The sequence below is a fragment of the Vidua macroura genome, chromosome 13, assembly GCF_024509145.1.
Source record: "Vidua macroura isolate BioBank_ID:100142 chromosome 13, ASM2450914v1, whole genome shotgun sequence".
NCBI classification, from domain to species: Eukaryota; Metazoa; Chordata; class Aves; order Passeriformes; family Viduidae; genus Vidua; species Vidua macroura.
The window spans coordinates 17151508-17173643 of NC_071583.1; the positions used below are offsets into that span (position 1 = coordinate 17151508).

Genomic DNA, 22136 nt, shown 5'->3' on the forward strand with positions numbered 1-22136 from the left:
ACCCAGCGCCACCCTTAGCCCCGGCGCGGGATCTCCTGAGGTCACTTCCGGGGCGGGCCGGAAGCGTTGCGCTCGCGGTCGCGTTTAAACCGCGCAAGGCCGCGCGGCTGCCGCGGCCCCGGGTGTGACCCCCCGAGCTCCCGCGGTAACCCGCGCTGCCGGCCCGCCATGCCCATCCGCGCACACTGCACCATCTGCTCCGACTTCTTCGACAACGAGCGGGACGTGGCGGCCGTGCCGTGCGGGCACACCTTCCACCAGGCCTGGTGAGCGCCGGGGCGGGCGGGCGGGGGCTCGGGCCGGGCCGTGGGGTGTCAGCCACGGGCACCTTTGTGGCCCCGCGCGAGGGCTCCGAGGAGTTCACGGAGCTGCCGCAGCAGTCCGGGCTGTGCCGATCACGCACGTGAACGGGCTGTCCCGGGAGGTGGTGGAGGTGCCGTCCCTGGAGGTCTTTAAGGAAAGACTGGATGTGGCACTTGGCGTGGTGGTGATCGGCCATAGGTTGGACTCGATGCTCTCAGATCTTTTCCGACCTAATTGGTTCTGTGCTTCTGTCGCTGTGCTGCCTGCAGGCTTGCTTCTCCGGAAGAGCCAGTGTCACAGGGTGTTTGGAGGGAGTGATGTTGGATTATGGTGAAGCTGCCCTGGTAATTCCATGCTTTTCTGGGACTGTGTTGTGAGTGTCTGTGTTGAAAGGAAATGGTTCTTAGGAAATAAACTTTGTGTGGGGAGAGGGTGGGCATTTTCTTTCCTGGCTAACGAGCTTGGAGAGGACCGCGGGTGTGATTGTCACTTCTCACTCAGCAGCGCTGCTCGGGCCTGCTCTCTGCCAGCAGCCAGCGGAGCAGGGAGAGCTTCCAAAGGTAACCTGCCAGCTCCAAAGCTCTACCTGCTCCCAAAATACCCCTTTGCAGTGTGACGTGGTGGCTTGGTTGCAAAATGCATTAGTAGCTGTCCTGGGGAGCCCGGCAGGTTTGCGTTCACCGTCCCGGAGCAGAGCCCCGCCCGCTGCCCCTCGCTCAGCAGTGGCACCCTTGGAGCTGACTGGGCTGGCATCTCGGCTGTCACATCCTGACAGAGCCGCTCCTGTGTGCATCCACTCGCTCCTGCGAAGCTGCGGCTGTTCAGTGCCTGTCTCCCAGAGAGATCTGAGCTCTGCAAAAGCTCTGCCCTGTTAAAGATAAGCTCACATGCTAAATTCAGCCAGGATTTGTCTTGGAGATGCGGGTGGAGCGTGCGTGTGGAACACGGAGCTCCTGCCGGCCACGGCACTGGACTGAAGGTTTGCCTCTCTGCTGGACAAGGAGTCACATCCTGCTGTCTCCTGGGGAGATGGGAGATGGCCCCTGGAAGCAGTGCTCCAGGGCTGTAAGGATTTACTGTGTGTTTTCCTTTTCTTTCTCAGCCTCTTCCAGTGGTTTGACACTGCACCGAGCCGGACATGCCCGCAGTGCAGAAACCAGGTAAAGTCATCTCCTGTGCACACCTCTGGCACCAAGGAGCTATGGCCTGGGGTGATGCTGGAAAAAGGCTCATGGTAAAAAGCAGAGGGACTTTCTGTCACTTGGGACTCCCTAGAGGAGAGGAACTCCTCAGCCATTTGGGTTGTGGCAGGCTGAGTATGCACTGCAGCTCCTTTCAAAAGGGGCTATGAGTTTCACAGCTTTTACTTAGGCTGGGTAAGTATTGGCATGATGACAAGAGGGGCTGCAAGGGCTTAATGGGACACCTGACTGGTGTTTCTGGTATGCCCAGCCCATTGCTGTCAGGTGAACAGCCCATTCTTCTGCACGTGGGCCTTACAACTCCTCCTGGCTTAGCAGTGCTCGACCCACCCTTGAGAATGGCGATGGCCGCGGAGAGAAGGAAGGATGTGCTCTGCTTCTGAGATGGGAAGCTGAGCCTTGGGTTTCCATTGGCTTAACTGGGACCTGACTGTCTTTGAAGTCCCTTGTGTCACCAGCCTCCATGCCACCAATAGGTCTTGGCATGTAGTGGCTGCAGGAGATATTTCCCTGCTCTCAGATGTAAATTTTTAGCCAGCTGCTGCTTGGGCTTATTCTGTGTTCGTGCTTCTTTCCTCCTCTCAAGGTCTTGGCCCTTGTTCCTTCCCTGACTTGTTGATTCCCTCTGTTCTTCTCTGCCTCTTACATCTCTGGGTTACCATGGAGTTATCGCGAAATAACATCTTATGTGGCAGTAACCATGCAATTAGCTGGTGTCATGACTGTATATAATACTTAAAACACAAAGCTGTAACTGCATGGGGGAGGTGTGGAGAGCTATCAAATTCAATTACAGCACCTTCTGCCTGCAGAAAGCAGCACGTACTTCTGTCTTAGGATTTGGCATCATGTTAGCTCAGCATCAGCTGCTTTGGGCTGAGCTGCCAGAGAACAGACTGCGCTCGATTCAGAAATGTCTGAATCTTTCTGCTGTGGCTCAGGAGCTTGGCTGGAGTCACACTCCCAGAAACTGAGTGGGGGGTCTGCTGCTGTGCTGTTGAGCCAAAGCAGAGCATCACCACTAATGGTGTCAAACACGTGATCTGATTTGCCTTTCATGGCCTTGTCACAAGACAGTACCTTCTCCCCCTCCATCTGTCTTCCATATCTGTTGTTTCCATATTTGTGCCCATCAAACTCTTCTGTCTCCTGTGTTTAGGTCAGCAAAAGACACATCATCAATAAGCTGTTTTTTGATGTTACCCTGGATGAGCAAGCAGCACCGGATGCTGAGACCCTGCAGGTAACTTGACGGGGGAGTTCTTTCCTCATGTGATGCTTCAGCTTCCTGGAAGGGTGGCCTGGCCTGCTGGTCCTCTGCCAGCAGGTGCTTCCCAAGCTGGAGTTTGCTGTGCTCATGTGTCTGACCTGAAGCATATCAGTCTCTGTGGTGATTTAGCATTCCCTCTGACCAAATCCCATGTGGTGACCCAAGGAGCCTCCTCTACTTCCTGCTCTTCCTTCTGCTTCTCACTTTACCTGGAAACCTCCTGAAACAGCATCACATCAGACTGCTGGTCCTTCCTTGGGAATGAGGGTACAGAGCTGTTCCCAAGGGCAGGAGAAGGGAAATCCCAGATGCAGTGAATTGCTGCTGCTATCTGTGGTGCGGTTGTGTGAGAACCTCTCTGGAAAGAAGAGGCCATTGGAGGAGCCTTCTCCTCCTTCTCCCTTCTGTGCAGGGAGGTTGCTTGTGCAGATTGAAGGATGTGGGGCAAAGTGATGAGGTCATGATTCCCCAAGAGAGATTAGGAAAGGAACTGCCTGAAGCCACACCAGCAGCAGTGAACAACGGGGAGGCTGGGTCCTGGCGGGATCCTGGATGGAGCTGGGATGCTGGGTGGTGTGCTCCAAGTGCCACCTTTGGGTGTGGAGAGTTGGGTGTGAGTAGGGATAAACACAGAGTGGCTGTTCCACGTTCTCCTTTGTGTAGTGTGGATGGAACAGGGCTCCTTCTGTCTTGGAATTATCTGTTCCAAAAAAAGGGTGGCCGGTTGACCTTGGTATAACGGGATGCTTGTACCCTCTTGTGTTTAGAAGCAGCATGTGCAGCAATTACCATAATTAGCAGTTGCCATGACAATTCTATATGTACTTCGTATGTCTTTAAAATAAAGCCAGCCAGACTAGAATGTCAGTAGCACTGTCTTTCTCCAAGACCACCAGTAACAAAACTGAAGAGCGAAGTGCAGAGGGGTGGAGGAGCATCTCTGGGCACTGGGAGCCGCGTGCCCTCGCAGCAGACACACATTTCCTTTTGTACGGATTGAGATCCCTTCCCACGAGTGTAATGAGATGACTGACTTGGAAATGGGTTGTCTGGAGAGAATTGCCCTAGAAAATATTCCTGTTCTCTCTCACCCCCTACCCCAAGATCCAAAATGGGTTCCCCCAGCCTTCTGCTCCAGGCAGGCTGTGCAGAACTGCTCCCTTGCTCAAGGGCAGGACTGTGAAGCTGCTCCTGCACAACAAGCTTAATGGTAACTCCTCCTGCTCCTATAAATCTTGTGTGTATGTGTCAGAGCAACATCTAGCCTCACTGTACAGCCTGCTTAATGAAGGCTCTGAGGTCACCAGCAGAAAGAACCAAATACTTTTCTGGGTAAGTCAGCATCATTAGCATGTGCAGCTATTCACTGCTGTGTGCACTGTGCTGGTTGCTGCTGCAACTAGTTTCATGTGGTGTGCTGCCTTATTTTTGGAGGACATGGAGTACCTTAAGAACACAGATTCCTTGTTCACAATGGGTGAGGGATTAATGTCCACCTAGATGTGAGGTCTGTCTGTGATGGAGTGTCTGATTCTGGCCAGGCAGCAGTTCAAAGCAAACACATGGTGGGCCAAGCCTGGGTCTTCAGTGGATGAGGTAAGAACTTCTGGCATCCTCAGCCAGAAGCAGCTTCACCTGAGGAAGAAAAAAAAAAAAAAAAAATCCAAGGTTTGTGATGAACCACTGCTTGGCCCTCCAAGAGCCTGGGCATAAAGTGGTGTTCATCTCTGTAATCAACAGGAGTTGTATCTGTGCAGCCCACAGCTGTCTTGGAATAAGCATTTGGCCTCCTGCCATGAAAAGGATGTGCTAGAAAGCAGCGTGTAGCTGTGGTCTGCTTGTCATCTTGGGGTGACAAGCTTGGGGTTCTCTTTGGGGAGCCAGTCTTTGGCACCCAGTGAAGTGGCTGGAAGAGCTCCCTCATGATCTGAAACCCCTTCCTGCTGTTGCAAAATTAGCCAAATTGTCTTTTGAACAGTAATTGTCTTTATTACTGTTTGTCATTCTTGCTGTTACTCAGAAATGTTTACAGTCAAAGGAGTGCTGGGGTTGTTTTGCTTTCCAGCCCCAGGCTAAAACTTAGAAACAGTAGAAACACCAGGGGCAACTAAACAATAGAAACGCCAGGGGGAACCTGGATCCCTGGAGCAGCTGCAGACCACAAGCTAAGTGTCCAAGCATTTCTTTCAGTACTGAACCTGGGTTTAGCCTATACTGAATTTAAAGATGGTCCTTGTGAGCAGAACAGTTTCCATGTGGCTGTTCCCAGAGCAGGAAAAGGGTGAGTTTTGGAGTGTAACACCTCAGCGAGTCTGTCAAGAGCTACTTGTGATCTGGGGAGTTCAGAGCTCTTCCAAATGAGATTTCAGCTTGGTGAAGAGGAGATGGGGGGAGGATTCCTGCCTGTAAACCTGCTGAGAAAGGTAGAAGCCTCGGAGGACAGCTGTCTGTTTGTGGTCAGGATATATTCGTTTGATCTTAGAAAAATATGGTCTTCTAACTCAGTCTGACAGAGAGGAGAGCTCTCAGAGGAGAGAAAATTGGGAGCAGTTTTTAGGAGCTGTGGTGGAGGGTGAGGGATTTCAGATTAAGTTGATGAATGAGGTAATGTTACATAGCTGCCTGAAGTAGCCCAGGGTTTCTTTGCTATCATGATAATTAGCACATCTTGTGAGCCTGCTAATCGTTCCTGAATAGGACTCTGAGGAAGCTACTTCAGAATAGTTCCTGCAGGAGAGTTAATTCCACGTTAGCCCTCCAGCAGTTGTGCCCCCTGGGGCAAATCCCAGTCAGCTTTGCTAGGCTTTGCATTTAGTCCCTTCTGCTTTCCAAGCTCTACATACCACATTCTCTTTCCTGCCTTTATTGTCACTAGCAGAGCCCTAGCTCCAGTCCCTTCAGAGCCGTGGTCACTGCTGGTGCTATTCTCGGCTCAGATTTGCATGTAGCATTCTGGGTTGCATAGATTTGTGTGCCTGTGTTGGCATTTTATTGTGGTTTTATTCCACTGCAGTTCCTGCCTGACTTGTTATGTGCTTTCCTCTGCAGTTCTGTAACACAGCTTTTAAAGTCATCTTCTATTGACTCTTTTCTGCATATATTTATCTCTCTGGTTTTTCTTTTAAATATATATATAGATATAAATAGTCTCTCTTTTTAACCTCTCTACATTTCCTTTGGCTATTCGCCAGTGTTAAATTATATCACTTCATTTTCTCTAATTTAAACTACAGGGCCTCTGCTGCCTCTTTCTGATCCTTGATGAAGGCGTTAGAAATAGTTGATATTCCTCAGACCCTCGTGGTACCCGGGGGATTTTGTGCACGCTCAGTTGGTGTGTTATGGATTGGTTTCTCAGTGATCTGTTTCCAGCCATTCGATTGAGCTGTTAGCTCATATCAGCATCCTGAACTGCAATGACTTCAGTGTCTGTCAGCATGTTTGAGTGCATGCTTGGTTACCTTTTCAGGTGTTTGACTGTGCTCTCCTGTCTCCCACCTCCATCTCATTAAAGTTCACTTCAGTTTAAAGATCTCTCAGTAATCCAGTTAGTCTGGCAACATCCCTCCCTTATTGCCTTGTTTAGGTAAAACATTATAAAAATTGTTCTTGCCTGACTTCCTGTGTTTCCCTGAGAGCCTTCCAAAATTATTCAGCTAAAACAGGATGACTGACAGTGTGAGAAACACAAGGTTGACAAGGCTAAGATGAAGCTGTGATCCGCTTTTCTCCCCCTGAAGAATGCCAGTTGGAGGTGCTCTTTCCGTTCCCTGTGGTAATCCGGGCTTGTAACTCTGTGCTTGTTGTTTCCATGTTCCCTCCTTAGTACCTGCATGGTCCAAAAGTCCTGCTGAGAAATCTCTTGGGTCTTCTTAAGATTTGGTGAAAGCGTCTCTGCAGGGTGTTTCCTAATCGGGTTCTCTGTGTTGTGTTTCAGAATGAACTGGACAAGGTGAAGGCCCAGCTCTCCTTGAAAGGTGAGTTCCTGCTGCCTGCAGGGGATCAGCAGCCCAGAGTGAGCAGCTCCTGGGCTCTGCCTGTGCCAGGTGGCTTGCCCAGGTCTGAGGAACCCTTGTGCAGAGGCCACCTCTCTCTGAAGCCAAGGGCATGGTTCAGGCTGCAAACTGTTTTGCTAGAGCAACTTCTTTGGTGCTTTTTCTGAGGTGAGAACAGCTACAGTGATGCAAAGCTTATATGACAGAGCCTGAGTCCACAGCCTGGCCCAGCTCTGCTGTAACTCAGGAGTTCACTGCGAGTTTAGACAAGTAGATGCAATTTTTTTGCCCCCTTCCTAATCACAAGCTTACAGAATTGCAGCAAAGCTCTATTTGGAGCAGGCTTGAAAGCAAAAGCCTTGGTTTGCTTGCTGGGAAACTCACAGCTGCATGTGGCAAAGGCTCATTCCTTCCAGCAGATGAGAGGGTGAAAGTGGTGTCCAAAAGCAGCAGTGGGAAGGCTTTGGATTTGTTTGGCTGTTGCAGTGCCACATGTGTCGCGCGAAGAGCAGACGGAGTTCAGTGTGCACGCACTTCCATCTTCCCATCTTTAATTTTAGAGGATGTTTGAGGGAGGCAGGAAAAGCAAAAGCCCTGGAGACTTGTCGATGGGTTTTAAAGCATCGTCTGTAGGCAGCCTGTCATCAGAACATGAGTCATGAGCAGCAAAAGGAAAATGTCAGTCTAAGTGACAGAAATCCTAAAACATGCTAGCAGAAGGGGAAAAAAATGTTTAAAGAATGCTGGGGGCTCACCCACGCCCCAAGAGTTGTCTTTCCTCTGCGTTCCCTGCATGCACGAGACAGACATGAATAGCCAGTAGATTGAGGATTCGGTCCTTAGCCTGAGAGTAGAATTGGATGGTCTGCGTCTCTATTCTGAGGCCTGTTCTCCTGCCAGCTTGGTTGAGTTTAGTGACTTGGTAGAGAGCCAGATCTTCTGGGGAAGGTGGCTGGGATTCTTGCTAGGATATTATCCAAGAAAAACTGCTTGAAGGCCTGCTAATCTTCTCGGCTTCTGGTGAGTAGAGGTTGGATTTGACATTCCCTGTCCCATTCTGTTTTCATATTGGAAATGCGAAGCTCCTTCCTACCTCCTGCCTCCTTTGCTGTGGGTACTCTGCTCTCTGCTGGTTCCTGTGTATAAGTTCTCCATGTGAAGCTGTGCCCTGCTCTGTGTGCTGCAGAGGAGCTGTGGAGCTGCCAGGCTCTGATCAGCTTGCAAATGGCTCGAGAGGTGCTGAGCTCTGAGCAGGCTCTGTGGGAGGCACTCTGAATGAGCTGAAAACTCATTCCTGCAGCACAGAGGGGTTTGATTCCTGCCATCTGCCTCTGGGCAGCTGGGAAAGGAGGAGGGGGAAGCCCTAACTCTTTCAGTGGGTGTGGAGTCCCTGCAAATGCAAGGGAGCGTCTCCAGGCACTGCCTCCGGTGGGAAAGGGTTATTCAGATCAATGGAGAAGCCACCCGCGTGCTTCTGCTGGAACACATTCTTCTCTTGTTCCCTGGTCCCACATGGCTCTTTTACTCCCTGATTGAACAGTGCAGCCTCACTGCAGACCATGCTTCTACAGGATGTGGAGGCAGAATTTAAAACTGGATGGCTTGCAAGAAGAACAAGCTTTTTGGAAAGGCACTCTTTGGCTCTCTACTATTGCCAGGCTGGAGCCACAAGCAATTTTAGCAAAGATTGAAGATGCTGAACTGAAGGTTTTACCCTGCCCTCAGCAGGGTTAGGTGGAGAGGTTCCTGCTTTCCCTCATTACCCAACTATCTTGAGCTTCTCAACGATGCTGGCTGTTCCCTGCTTGGTCTTGCAGCTCCTGATAGTGGTTGTTGCTTTCTGGGACAGCAGGATGCAAAAGTTTTGTGACCTGCAAAAAGTGAACACTTGGGGAATCTACTTAAGCTGTCAAGTGTCCTGTGGTGCCCCCAGTGTCACTACCTCCTGCCCTTTGATGTATGTGCTGTGGTTAGTGAGGGCACGTGCAGCAGCTTGGTGGACTCCTGCATACAGCTGCCCCATGGCCCCCAAAGGGGTTCCTGACACATAAGATTCCATGTGGAGAGGATGGATACAAAGCTCTGTTCTCCAGCTCTGTGACAGCTTGGTGTAACTCGAGAGGAATTATTTCCTTGTGCAAGGCTGGCTTTGAGAAAACGCAAGAGTTAAGATACATCATCTTAATGCTAGCAGGGCTGGCGCTGGAAAGCTATTAAAGGGAATTTTTTATCTTTAGTAAAGAAGTCTTGAAGCCTGCTGGCACTGAGAGAAGCAATTGCTCAGTACAGACCCTGGTGCAGACGCCACTTAGAAAAATGGCTCTCTCCAGGAATGGCTGAATCCTGGCAGCCTGGAGCTGAGCCTGCAAGCAGTCTGTGTGCTGCTGTGCTGCAACTGGAGTCTGGGTTATCAGGCCATGACCTTTTCCTTTCTTCGTTTCCAGAGAAAGAAAAGCGGGAATGCCAGGTTGTTGTGGACGGGCTGAGGGACACTCTGGATGTGCGCAATGCCACAATAGAGTCACTCCAGAAGATGCTGGGAGAGACAGAGATGCTGTGCTCCTCTCTCAAGGTACCCTTCCTGTACCCATCAAGACTAACCATCATGCAGTCAGTGTTAGTTCTGTTGAAGAGCTCTGCAGATCCTGCTAATAAAGAGATTGTGCTGGTGGGATTTTGGGTCTGGTGCCTGGATTTTCATTTTGGTTTGATTAATCGAAGCAAGTGCTGTTGCTGGACTCGAGGTCCTGTTTGTGATCTGCCTGAGGTGATTCAGAGGCATAAAAAGCCTACAGGCCTGTGGTTTGTGTACAGGTGCTCAAGGTAAAGGTATCCCTGGTGAGGGGAAAAATGCCAGCCCAGCCTGAGGAATGTGGCTGAGCCTCGCTAATGAAGTGGCAGTGCTGGTCATAAAGGTAGTAGCAGAAATCTAGTGTGGGAACTAGCCCCAGCACCCCATTGCCGAAACACTGGTTCCCTGAGGTAGAATGTTCTTCTGAAATGGGTTTAGGCCAAGTGGGATTCAAGGAAAATTAGTTTCTTACTATGATCGGGGGGAGAAATCAAACTGAAAAATATGGAGGGGGAGTTGGAGGCTTCAGCTGAGTGGGATCTGATCCAGCTAACTCTCCTGCCTCTGTTCTGTTGCCAGGGCTTTGCCTCAGTTAGGTTAGTAATGTGAAGTCCAGGGATCAAATATTCTTGTTGTGCTTCAGTGTGCAGTGACTCAGTGTGTAGTCACGTACTATGCGTAAACAGCAAGAGGAAAAGGGTAAGAGCAGGAACAGCTTTGTTGGGATGTCTTGGAACAGCTTTGCCTTGATGCTGGGCTGGGCAGTCTGTGCTGTGTGAAGGTGATGTGCCTGTCTCAAGAAGGTGGGGTGCAGGCAGGTGGGGTTGTGAGCTGCAGGCTGGAAAGTGGGATAGGTGTCTACTGCACTTGCCATGCTGTCTGACCCAGTATCCTAAACTGCATCGTGTTTCTTGACCTGCAAGGCCAAGTGGCCGAGAGAGCTTGTAGACATGTCATGGTGCTGTCATGCTATGTGCCACCTGCAGCTGGGCTCTTCTGGGAGGAAGCATTCAGGAGATCTACCTGATACTGGGACAGAAAGAGTAAGGAATTAATGCCAGGCTGGCCTCACTGTGAGCCAGCACAACTGTTGTTGCCCAACCATGGGATTGTATCCGATCTGCTTGCATGTAAAGGCAGCCTGGATCTTGGCTATGCCATAGATGCTAGTGTGATCCTGAATAGGTCAGTTGCAGGATACTTCTGATGCCCCCTACTCCAGCAGAAATAATTGTGACAATGGAATGCTGCTCAACTCAGCATCTCAGTACTGGGTTTTCCTGCCTTGACACCTCTGGAGGAGGCTCTGTGCTTATCTTCACTGTTGCAAAACCTTCTTTGTATGCTTAAGTCCCTTTAATGAAAGCTGGGCAGGGCAGAAGGATTAGGGACCTGGAGGTATCTTTTCTGTGGCCTATGGGGTTTCCCAGCTGAATGCCAAGCACTGTCTTAAACTGCATCATTAAAGATTAAAGCACTAAACTTCTGCAGTGAAAATACAGGCTTAACTCGCTGTGACGCAGGTTAAGGCTGCGAGCTGGGCTTGTCTTCTGCTGGCACTGCCAGTTTGCTGCAGTTTCAGGCTGGCTGAAGCTGGGGCCTCTGCCCTGACCAGGCACAAAAAACTGCTGTGGGGATCTGAAGTGTTGAGAGTTCTGGTTAGGGAAAAGCCAAAGACAGGCTCCAGTTAAACAAGAGTGACACATGAGCCTGCAACATTGTCCCTCCTCAACTTCCCAGTGGTTTCGCAGCTGTTTGGTTTCTGTGGCAGGAAGTGGATAAAATCCTTGAACTTCTGTGTGGGAAGGAGCTTTACAAGGCAATGATCTTTTGCCAGGCCTTTCCCTGCATTTAGCGCTGTGCTGAAACCAGAGCCTTTCAAAGTTGCTGTGCAAGGTGCCCAGGCACACAAACCTAGACAGCACAGATGCATCAGAATGGTGCTTATTCAGCTATCCCCATCCTCTGCCACACTGCAGATGTGTGCTTTTCCATCTCAGCTGAGGTTCTGTGTTACTGCTGGAGAGGCAATAGGCTGCAGTAGACTTGCAGCAGGTGAGAGAAGTGCCCAGGTGGATGTCTGGTTTGGCTGAGGTCTCCCAGAAGAGACACACTCATTCCTATCTATGCTCTAAGCAGCTAATGGCAAGGAGAGTTGGGAGGCTGAAGCAATCAGCTGTGTACAGAGGGAAAGGCAATAGTAAGGTTTGCTTGCTGTGGACTCCTTTGCTTTTGAAAAACAAATTGTCACCACTGCATACAGGGTGCTGTGCAGCAGAGAGGGGCTCCAACATGGGTTCAGCTCCAGCCCCGCCTTGTGATTAGTACTGAGACCCTGCTGTGCTTGTGGGGAGCAGAGCCGGGGGTACAGTGGGAGGGAGTCCACTCTCCGTAATCCCAGGCTGCTGAGGTGGTGATAGAATTTAGAGCCGATGTGTGCTCCCAGCTGCCCACAGTGCGCGTAAGCCGGGATGCTTCTCCAACAATCCCTGGAGCCTCACTAGCGGTCTGTGTGTGCTTGCTTCCCTGCAGAAGCAGATGAAATTCCTGGAGCAGCAGCAGGAGGATAACAGAAGTTCAAAGGAGGAGGCCCGCCGGCTGCGAAACAAGCTGAGAACCATGGAGCGGTGAGATCCGGGGTGCTCCCTGGGCCTTGCAGGCTGGGCTGAACACCTCTGCCTTTTTGGGGATGGGAGAAGGGTCCTGCTGGGCCTGCTGCAACACTCACCTCCATGTGCTGGCTCATCTTACCTTGAACTTTGAAATGGCTGCTTTAGCTGCCTTTGCATGCCTCCTGCCCCTGATATGTTTGCAGACAGCTGCTCTCATTAAAGAGCAGCAAGGCGGGGTACTGGCCTCATCTCTAGTGCACTGAGCATGGCTATGTGCCATTTCTGTTATCAGAGGATGCTGGGGCAGAATGCCAGCCCAGGAACACAGTCAGCCACAGGGCTATAGGGACCAAGAGCTGGGCATCAGTTCCATGTGCAGTATGTGTGTGCAGCTGCCCCTTCTCTAGTCCAAGTAGTGCTGCTTTTCCCCAGTGAAAAGCCCTGCTTGAGGTGAGGCAGCTGTCTCTCTTCTCCCATGACACCCAGAGTGCCTGCAGGAGAAGCTCAGGCTGCACCAACCCCTAGAGGGGGAAGCAGGCTCTTGTCTCTTTCCCAGGTCTGTTTGTGATTCATGAGCTGAGGGTATGTTTTTGTTTGTGTTTTTTTTTGTGCAGGATTGAGCTGTTGCTTCAGAGCCAGCGCCCAGAAGTGGAGGAGATGATCAGAGACATGGGAGTCGGGCAGGCAGCAGTGGAGCAGCTTGCCATCTACTGTGTCTCCCTCAAAAAGTAGGTGCTGCAGGCTTGGCACAGCTGGCTGGTGGTGTTGTGGGAGTGCCCAGGGAGAACCCTCTGCTGAGCACCAACAGGCACATGGGCTCTGTGGGGCTCTCACCGCCTCTTAGGGCTTCCACTGGGCTTTGACTGACAGATCCTGGGAACCTAGTTTGGAGCCTGTCACACTGAACTGTTCCTCTTGTCACTGTAGTGACATGTGTGTCACCATGGGAACCGTCTCCAGAGTTGTCAGTGCACCTATGAAGTGATGATGATTATTCTCTCTGCTTTCTTCTCATGCCCGGGGGAAAGCAAGCGGGTGCAGAGCTCTGGGTTGTGCCCTCTGCAGCACTGCGCTGTGCAGCTGTGGCCTCTGGCAAAGCAATCCTCCACTGCTGCCCTCCCCTACCTGGTTATCCATCTGGTCCTGCTGGGGAAAAAACACAGCTTTTTTTGTGTCCATTCTGATGGCAGCTGAATAACTGCAGCTTTGGTACAAAGCTGTAATGAGGCAAGTGTCCCCGTGGTGTAATTGGGAATGAATGTGCATGGCCAGTAGTGTGAAGTCTCTGAAAAGTCACTTAAAGCAAAGTCCCCTGTTTGCTGTCAGCATGGAGGCTGTGCTCTGTTTTCTGTCTTTTTCACAGGCAACTAAAATGTCTCTGGCTCTGATTCCCATTTTGCTGGTGGAATCAGGCATGGTACCCCATGCAGGTTTTTCTCTCCCCATGGTGTAGTGGAATGTGTGACAGTGTTAGTACACTCACTCATCTTTATTCCTTAAAGGGCATTGTGTCCTCCTGGGTTTTCTCTGGTGGTTATGCAGGTCCAGAGCTTCAATTTGGGGGTCTTGGCTTGTCTCTGAGAAGTTTTGGCTCAGCTGCCTTACAAACAGTGTGACTCTTTGGGTCTCTTTGTAGGGAATATGAGAATTTGAAGGAGGCTCGGAAGATCTCTGGTGAGATGACAGAGAAGCTGAAAAAGGAGCTGTTTTCTGTCAATAATAAGGTAAAGGGATAGTGTGAGTTGCCAGGGTGACATCTGGTCTGTAGATCCATAACTGAGGCCCAAGGCCTCTGTAGTGACCCCCTCCCACACTGATAGGTACAGGTGTGTGGAAGGGTCGGGCTGAGGTTTCTGGGTCAGGATGTGACGTGGTGAGCAAGCAGTTCATGGGCTCTTGTCAGGAGGGCAGTCTCTGGGGACAGTGCTGGGGCAGCATGTGCAGAGCCAGCCAGAGTTTGGCAGGGAGCCTTTGCTGGAAGGCAGCAGCACACAGGTGCTCCACTGCTCCCACTGGGTTCTGGAAGTAGCAATTCCTTCATCTGGCTACACTGCTGAGCACTCAGCTGCCAGCTCCTCCTGCTGCAGAGCTGGACCCCTAAGGAAATGGGAAGGGGTTTGGAGCCAGTATTAGTTGAGCAGGACTTAGTCCTGGCTTGGCACATCCAGTCACACCCAGCCTTGTGCCTTCAGCCAACTGAACTGAGCCAGGGCTCCCACATCATGCTGTGCTCAGGCAGGAGAGCTTCCCAAAGCACAGTAAGGACACACAGGTGGCCCTGCACAAAGCCTGCCTGGGCTGGTCCTGAGCTGGTGCAGAGCTTGGGGATGCTGACGTGCCTCTGCTGCTCCAGGCATGGCTGGGGTCTGTTAGCTCAGGTCAGGCAGGACTGTCTTTGTCTGTTCTGGTAGTGCATCCCTGTGAAAAGCGTGTGTGTAGCCTCACTCCCCGAGGCACAGGTGTTCCCTGGGGCATCCCCATGTCTAAGCCAACAAAGTGAGAAGCTGTGGGTGGATTTGGCCTACTTCTGTTACTCAGCCATAGCTGCTGTCCCCTCAAATGGAGGAGGTTTTCAGATTGCTGTTCTGTGCTCCCCAGAGGACTTAACCCCTACACAAGGTTCTGCTGTTGGAATTGGGCTGCTCCTGGGTGAGTCAGACCCAAGCTGTGATGGCCAGTGTGGGTCAGGAGGATGCGAGTCAGTGCACAAGGGGCTCCAGGCGTGGCTGCCAGAGAGCTGACTGTACCCACAGTCCGTGAGCTGGCCCAGGCTCCCGGACCCGCCAGAGTGTCTGAAGTGGTAGCAGTCCACTTCCTGACCCCTGCTGCTGGCATGCTTCCCTGTTGAATCAGGCTTGTCCTTGTGCCAGCACTGCTGATGCACAGCCATCCTCCAGCCTGTGGTTTGTGATTCCTGTGCTCTGGTGTGTCCAAAGTCCTGCAGGAATTCAGAATGCAGCCACCAAGTGTTAGAGCAGGGAAAAACTGTGGGGGTGAGGCATAAATGCTGGGCAAGCAGCCCTGGACATCCCTCTGCAGGCAGCTTGTGGAATTGGGTAGGGATTGGGTTGTGCTGATACAGGAGTGGTTGGTCAGACTGACACGGGAAAATTGAGCCCTTAAACAGGGGAAGTAGCATTTGCTGCAGAGCACACTGCTCTCACAGGGCTCTGCAGTCCCCCTTACCCAGGTAAGTGTAACCCACACTTGTTGTGTTCTGTAGCTGCAGAAAACTACTTCAGAGCTGGAGAAGACAAAGGAGGAGTTAAAAAGCACACAGAAAGATCTGAAGAATGCAGACAAGGAGATCTTGGTGAGAATATCTTTCTTCATGGCCAGCTGCCAGTTACTGCAGACTGGTCTGCAGCTGCAAAGCCAGGAGTTATTCTGGCTTTTGCTCAGTGACTAAATTTCCCAGCCTACCTCTGAGCTCCGCCTGTTGTTGATTTATGGAAAAGGGGCAAAGTATCTACTTCTAAATATTTCCTTATCTCACTGGCTGCTTTCCCTTTTCTCTCCAGAGTTTGAAGAAAAAGATAGACATCCTGCAGGATACTCTGAAGGTCCCATCTGTAACCAGGGAAACACTCAGTCGGCTAGTCTTGGAAAGGTTAGTGAGCTGCATGCTCAGACACAGTACAGGCATGTAGGTGACGGGTCCAAAGCCAGAGTTGACAGTGTAACTATCTGAGAAAGCAGAGATGTACTAGTCTGGCAGGTGTTGCAGAAGTATGGTGGTTTTGTTCCTTGTATCCTTTTTCTTGTGTCTGACGAGATGTTTGGTTTACGTGGAAAAAGCCTCGGAGGCTTTGGGTCAGGAGAGGGTTTTGAAAAAGTCTTTGTCACTGTGCCCTGCCTGGGAAACATCCCTAAAGCTGCTGTACTTATTGCTTTAGAGTTGGCCATGTGATGAGCATGCAGTGGTGTATGGTGACCAAAGAGCTCAGCTAGGCAGAGGAATCTAGCCTGAGAAATGCCATCTGCTTTTATCCAGCCTTACTTGAGGAGCCTATGCCATTAGCCCAGTAGAGCAAGCTGGGTCGTGTCCATAGAGCAGGAGTGTGTCAGTGTGATTCCTGGGCTCTGGGTGCTGCTGTCACAGCACTCAGCATTTATGGAGGAGCAGTAGTATGGGACATTGAATTTAAACTCTGGGGTGCAAATTGTCCTTTCTTTGACGTGTAAGCAGAACGGGGCTCTGCTCCTGGTGCCACTGCTGTCTGAGCACTCAGTGTTGTGGGGTGCAGCTGTGCCCTGGGTGGCAGGCAGTGGCTCAGTGACTGATGCTTTTCTTGGCTTTGCAGCCCTGCTCCCCTGGAACTGCAGCATCCAAAGCTCCACCGCCCGGCCCACAGCGATGAGATCAATCTCGATGCTACGTACGATGTGGACACCCCTGAACACCAGCCCTGCACAGCTCCCTTCGGCCCTGCAAAAAGGCAGAAGCTGGATAAAAAGCCGTGAGTTTTCCCTCCTCTTTCTGCTTCTAAAGGAGATCAAAGTCTCACTGCTTTGGAAGTTTCTGTGTGAAATCAGATAGCTCTCCAGCTGCCTGATGGCGTGCTGCAAGCTTTGTCGTCATTTGCTTGGCCTTGTCTGTCCTTGCCAGCTCCATTTGAACAATAAATCTCTGCTGATTTGCTCCTTGGGCTCCTTACAGGCCTCCTGTGGTAAATCTGGCGAAGAAAGTTCTGAAGGAAACAGTGGAGGTAAAAGGAGTAATCTTGATTTTTCTGTGTCGCCTCTTTGATTCTGCTGTTAATAAGGTTGTAATAAAAATCTATTTTCTCCCTTGTGGCCATAGACTGGCCCATCTATAGAACCAGTCTGTGCTTCAAAGTGTTTTCCTTGATGGTCTCTTGGAAACACTGTTGCTGCCTCAGGCCTCCGGGAACTAGGCAGGAGCAGGGAGGGTGGGGACGCATGTGCTTGCTGATGATTCTGCCCCAGATGTGCTTCACAAAGACCACTGGAGCTGACCACAAGGGCTGTGGGGTCAGCTGGGGTGGCTGTTAGCCCAGGCTTCCAGGGGGGCAGTGCCCTGCCTCCTGGGCACTGTTCCACATAGGCCCCAGTGGGAGGTTGAAAGCTGCTAGTTTTCAACCTGACGTGGTATGGCAGTAACCATTACCTTAAATAGCTGTCTGTCTTATTAGTGCTGCCTGTATATGGATTCCATTCAGCAGATTGTGCTGGTTAAAGGGCTTTTCTTGTTATTTTGTGGGACAGAACGGGGCAGATGATCTGGAGGATGATGCTCTTAAAGGATTCTTGCCAGCATTCATCAGGAACTCTTTTCTCTCCAAGAAGCCATCTTCGGGTGGTTTGCTGGGTTCCCACAGGAACGTGGGCTCTGTAAGTATGACTGTCCAGTTGGTGAGTGTGCCCAGGGCTGGCACTGCCACCTCTGTCCTGAACTGACCCTGAAAAGAGGAAGTGAATGAGGCTTTTACCTTGCCACATACAGTGTGTGGAAAATAAATCTTGGAGCACAACCTGGCTACTTCCCAGTCCTGCAGAGCTCCAGGGATGACAGATGCTCATTCCTTTCCTGGCAGCAGACTAAGTGGTTCTCAATGTCCTATTCCTCCACCTCCTTGGAGCTTAGGGTATTCTCCTTGTATTCCTCAATCCCAGTGACAAAATCCTAAGCCTTGCTTGGCTTATCTGAAAAAGTGCCCAATATTCCCAAACTTTGTTAATACCCATGGGTCTGTCTTTTTCCAAAAGTGAGGGCTTAGCACAAGTACTGAGTGCTTCCAAGGGCCTTTAACCCCTCTCCAGAAGCTGTGGTCTGCAAGACTCCCCCTTCCCCATAACCAGCATGAGGAAAAGTAGCCAAGGCTGTGCTCCAGACTCCTTTGTTTCTCTCTCCTAGGTGAGGACGGGCTACGATGGCATGGGAGGCAGAACAAAGTTCATAGAGCCAGTATCCTTTCCTGCAGCTTGTGTGGCAGTACTGATGCTGTGGGCACCTCATTTCTGATCCTTCTCTTTGGTCTCAACAAAAAACAGACTTGGGATCTTCAAGGGATGATGTGATTTCTCTCTGAACAAATCTGAGCTCAGCAAAGGTGTCAAGGACCTGAACTTGCTGAGAGCACTTGTGGCTGGTTCAGAGGAGCACATCAGCTAGAAACCAGTGCAATTTTCAGGGACTGCCTGTGCCCTTGAGATTTTATAGCAGCAGTGTAGCACAGCCTCTTCTGGCTGTGTGCCTGCCAGCCCGTGCAGCCGGAGCTCTCGTTCTGTGGGATGCTGCTGCTCCACTGTGGTGAGGAGTGGCTGGGCTGAGCTCACCCTGCTGGGTGTGGAGCTGTTCCTGCCTTGGGATTGCTCTGCTGTGGGAGGCTGCAGGTTCTGGCTGCTCTGCCTTCACCTGCACAGTGTCCTGGCTCGGGAGGTCTTGCAACTCAAATACCTATGCTGTTAAAATGCTGGTATATGTGTAGGGGGATAGCATAGAATCATGAAATCATTAATGTTGGAAAAGTGCTCTAAGATCAGAGTCCAACCATTAACCCAGCATTAGCAAGCCCACCACTAAACCGTGTCCCTAACCAAAATGTCTGCATGTTTTCTGAATGCTTCCAGGAACTTCTGCCACTTCCCTGGGCAGCCTGTTGCAATGCTTGACCACCTCTTTAGTGAAGTTTCCTGACATCCAGTCAAAACCCCCTGTTTGGGAAATGTTCCCTGACATGTGGGACAGGTGTGTGTCCAAGCTCTGCTCCTGTGAGAAGGTAGCAAAGCCCATCCTGTCCTGCAGGGAGTTTTTCCTTGGATGCAGATATATGGCTGGGTCCCAGGTCTATGGTTCAGGCTGGACTGCAGCAGATGTTGGATCACTTGTGTTCCCAGGGCACTGATCTGTGCTTTCCTTGACAGTTTTACCTCCAGACAAACCTGGCAGAAATCCGTCCATTATCAGTTAGGAGCAAGAAGAAGGTCTCCAGACCAGTGTCTGCAGCTCCTGCATTTTCCTCCAGCAGCAGCCAGGCCAGAATGGACACTTTCCTGCTGTGAGAGCCCCCAGACTTCCTGGGAGAGACTTGGAGAAGAGGCTGCAGGACAGAGCACACTTGCCCAGAGCCTGGCATGAGGCAATGTGCAGCCACCTCTGCCTGGGGTACTGTTCACTAAGCACTGATGCTGCCCTGTGACTGAGATGAGCTGCCCTGTGGAGAATCCTGCCCTTGCAGCAAGCCTCTGGAGGCCAAGCCTCTGGCTAATGCCTGGACTGAGTTACCCTCATTTTACCATTCCTTCCTCCTTTTTTTCAAGCAGAATTGACAGGGTTTTCTTGCCTTCTGGCCTCCTCAGAGTTCTGCAGTTGCTGCTGCTTTGGGCTCTCTGGCACCAGGTGGAACTGCACTTCTTGGATGCAGCCACAAGCAGGAGGTGCAGGAAGGGTGTCTGGGATGTCAGTCTGGAGAGCAGCAGGGAAAATGGACCTGGACCAGCTCCATGCCTGGTGTAAATAGTTCCAGGAAAGTTTACTGGAGGAAGAAGCATGTAGAGCACCTGTGTGGCTGTCGAGTGTCTGTATATTCATCATCCAATGAAACACCTTCCCTCAACCACAGGCCTGTTGGGGCTGGGGAGATCCACAGATGGGCTTGGGAGCTGTGTTGCCCTGCCTTTTTTTGGGTCATGAGGTCCAGATTTCAGGCTTGGCACCGAAACTACTGACTTGGAAGGAAAGTATTGGGGTGACCCCCTGCTCTACTTGGAAGCAGAGATAGGGGTGCTGGTGCGACCTTCGTGCTGGGCACATGTTGGTGTGAAACTTGTTTATTAATTCCTATGTTTTTATAAGAGTGTATTTTTGTTATTTTGTAACTGTTCTGACTTGCGATTGGAGGGTTTGGAATGGCCTGGAGAAGTGCTGAAGAATAGCTCCCTTCAGGAGAGGGGGAGGCTGGTGGGGTTGAACATGTCTGGGTTCTTCAGCTTGGAGCTGTGGAACAGGAGATCCACACCTGAAGCAGGGCTGCAAGGAACAGATGTGGTGAGGCACCTCATAAAGCACTCTCCTGTACAAATATGACCTTTCCTATTTCCAGCTGCTTCAGGCCAAATCTATTACTGGACTGGCTAAAAACATGTTTTTAGGGAATAAAATATATTACTGTGCACACTTGTTAACACAATTGGCTTATGAGCATTTTCCAGCCTATTGCACCTCAGGGTGGAGGTCTGAGCTTGGGTGCTGAATGTAGGGTGATGGATGTGCTCAACCCTTCAGGTTCCTTTGGGTGCCAGCCCTTGGGAGACAGGTCCCTTGTGCAGGGAAGGGCAGTGGTGGGGTGAAGCCATGGGGACAGTGATGCCCATCCCCAGGGAGTGAACAAGGCAAAGCTCTGCAGAGCACGAGCTGTATCTCACCTGCATCACCTGAGGCTGACTGCAGAATTAAGTGGAATGGGGGGAGAGTTTAGAGGAGCCAGGAGAAGAGGGTTCAGAGGGCTGGGAAAAGCAAGCTAGGGGAGAAGGGAGGAGGGACTTAAGCAAAGTGAGTTCTGCAGAGGACAAGCCTGGGAAAGGGTCTGCAGAAAGCCTGCTGTGTGCTGTCCTTGTCCCTTCCAGTTAGGTATCAAGTGTCTGTAAAATGTGAGACTTGCTCTGGATCTCTCCAGTTCAGGAAGACCCTTTTAAGAAGGCAGCAGCAAAGGTTTGGGTGTGGGGCTGGTGGGGAACATGGGCTTCCATGTTGGGCTGCTGGAGAGCAGGTGTGGTGTCTGCCCATAATGGGAGAACAGATCCCAGCTGGCAGTGGAGGGGTTGAGAAGGGTTTTTGGGACTGTTTTGACCCCCATGGCAAGTTTAAACTGAGGTTTGAGCATCTTGTCTGGGCACTACCTGCACCAGCGCTGTTGCTGGCAGCTGCTCCAACCTCTGCTACATTCAAGGTGGATGTTTCGGGTTGCCTGTGTTTGAGGGACACATCACCTCAGGAAAAAATACAAACAAACCAAATTTTTTTTGTGTGTCTTGGCCACCTGCTAAGTGCTGGCCTCTTTCATCCACTCCTGCACTCTAACCTTCCATAGACTTGCTGCCGCTGGGTTGTTTCTGATGTGTTTTTGTTCTGGTTTATCGGACATCTGTTGCCCTGCCCAGAACTGAAGCTGTTTTATTCTCTTACTCAGTCCTTTCATATCCTCCAGAGCTCTTTTGCTGCCGTGGTAGACCTTCTGCACCCCACACCTGCTCCTCAGGGGACAGCAGTGACCTCCAGCGCCAGCATCCCCTTCCCTGGGCTGGGGGCTACAGAAGGGGCGGGGAAGGCGCTGAGCTCCCTTGTTCCTGGGGCTTGTTGGAGCCGGTTGCTATTTCGGTGCGCTCCGAGGTGAGGCTGGACCCAGTTTCACGTTTATTTTAGGATTTAGCGCGTGTGAGTTGACTCACAGCCCATAAAAAGCAGCCGCCAGCACTGCCCGGGCTCGGCTCCGCCAGGGCTGGCGCGCCCAGGGACAACTTTTGGTCCCCGCTGGGGTCCCCCCGAGGGGGGGTCCGGGCCGTGGCAGCCGCAGGGTGGCAGCAGGGGACCGGCGGTGGCGGCGCGTCCCTCCGCCCACGGCGACCGGCACCGTTAATTAGCGCCCCTCATTAACGGCACGTGGCGGGAGGCAGCCCCGGCCGTGCCGGGCACCGCTGCTCTCTGACGCCATGGGCAGCCTCTGACCTCACTCGGAGAGAGCGTGACCATTGGCTGGGTGCTGTGTGACCTCACGGAAAGGGCGGTGCTGCGTGGCTGAGACTGGAGCTTAGGGACAGTGTGTGAGCCCATTGGCTCGGCCCTGTGATGCCCTGGGAGAGCAATGGTGGTCGCTGGCTGGGTTCTGGGTGACCATGGGAAGGACAGGGTGGTTATTGGCCGAGGCCAATTGCCTCATCAGCGAGCCTGTGACGTCACAGGGAGGGATGTGCTCAGTGCCTGGCTGAGAGTCTGCCATGGTCTCATGAGGAGCAGGGTGCTCACTGGACAGTAGCAGGGCTGCCTGTGACCTTAGAGGGAGCACGACAAGCACTGACTGGCAGAGTGTGACATCATGCGGCAGTGCATGACCTCACAATGGCACAGGACACTCATTGGCTGGCAGGGTGTGATGTTCTTGGACAACCCATGACGTCAGGGGCGAGGGGGGTGCTTATTGGCTGATGTGGTGCGATGTCCAG

General features: G+C 51.6%; 1 protein-coding gene and 1 long non-coding RNA gene across 2 annotated transcripts; one reads left to right on the forward strand and one right to left on the reverse strand.

Annotated features, from left to right (window-relative positions):
- The first annotated feature begins 45 nt into the window (after nucleotides 1-45).
- Nucleotides 46-20087, forward strand: TRAIP (TRAF interacting protein). Its single transcript, XM_053989459.1, has 15 exons — nucleotides 46-266; nucleotides 1406-1463; nucleotides 2665-2748; nucleotides 6713-6752; nucleotides 9215-9342; nucleotides 11875-11969; nucleotides 12569-12682; nucleotides 13591-13678; nucleotides 15178-15267; nucleotides 15476-15564; nucleotides 16259-16414; nucleotides 16615-16663; nucleotides 17184-17309; nucleotides 17833-17883; nucleotides 18855-20087. The coding sequence occupies exons 1-15, from the start codon at nucleotides 169-171 to the stop codon at nucleotides 18978-18980; spliced, it is 1392 nt and encodes a 463-aa protein (XP_053845434.1). The 5' UTR covers nucleotides 46-168; the 3' UTR covers nucleotides 18981-20087.
- On the reverse strand, nucleotides 19871-21947 carry LOC128813973 (uncharacterized). The gene is made up of 3 exons (XR_008439236.1): nucleotides 20999-21947; nucleotides 20817-20884; nucleotides 19871-19947 (listed from the first exon to the last, which is right to left on the reverse strand). It is a non-coding gene; the product is annotated as an uncharacterized LOC128813973 (long non-coding RNA).
- Between the last annotated feature and the right edge of the window lie 189 nt (nucleotides 21948-22136).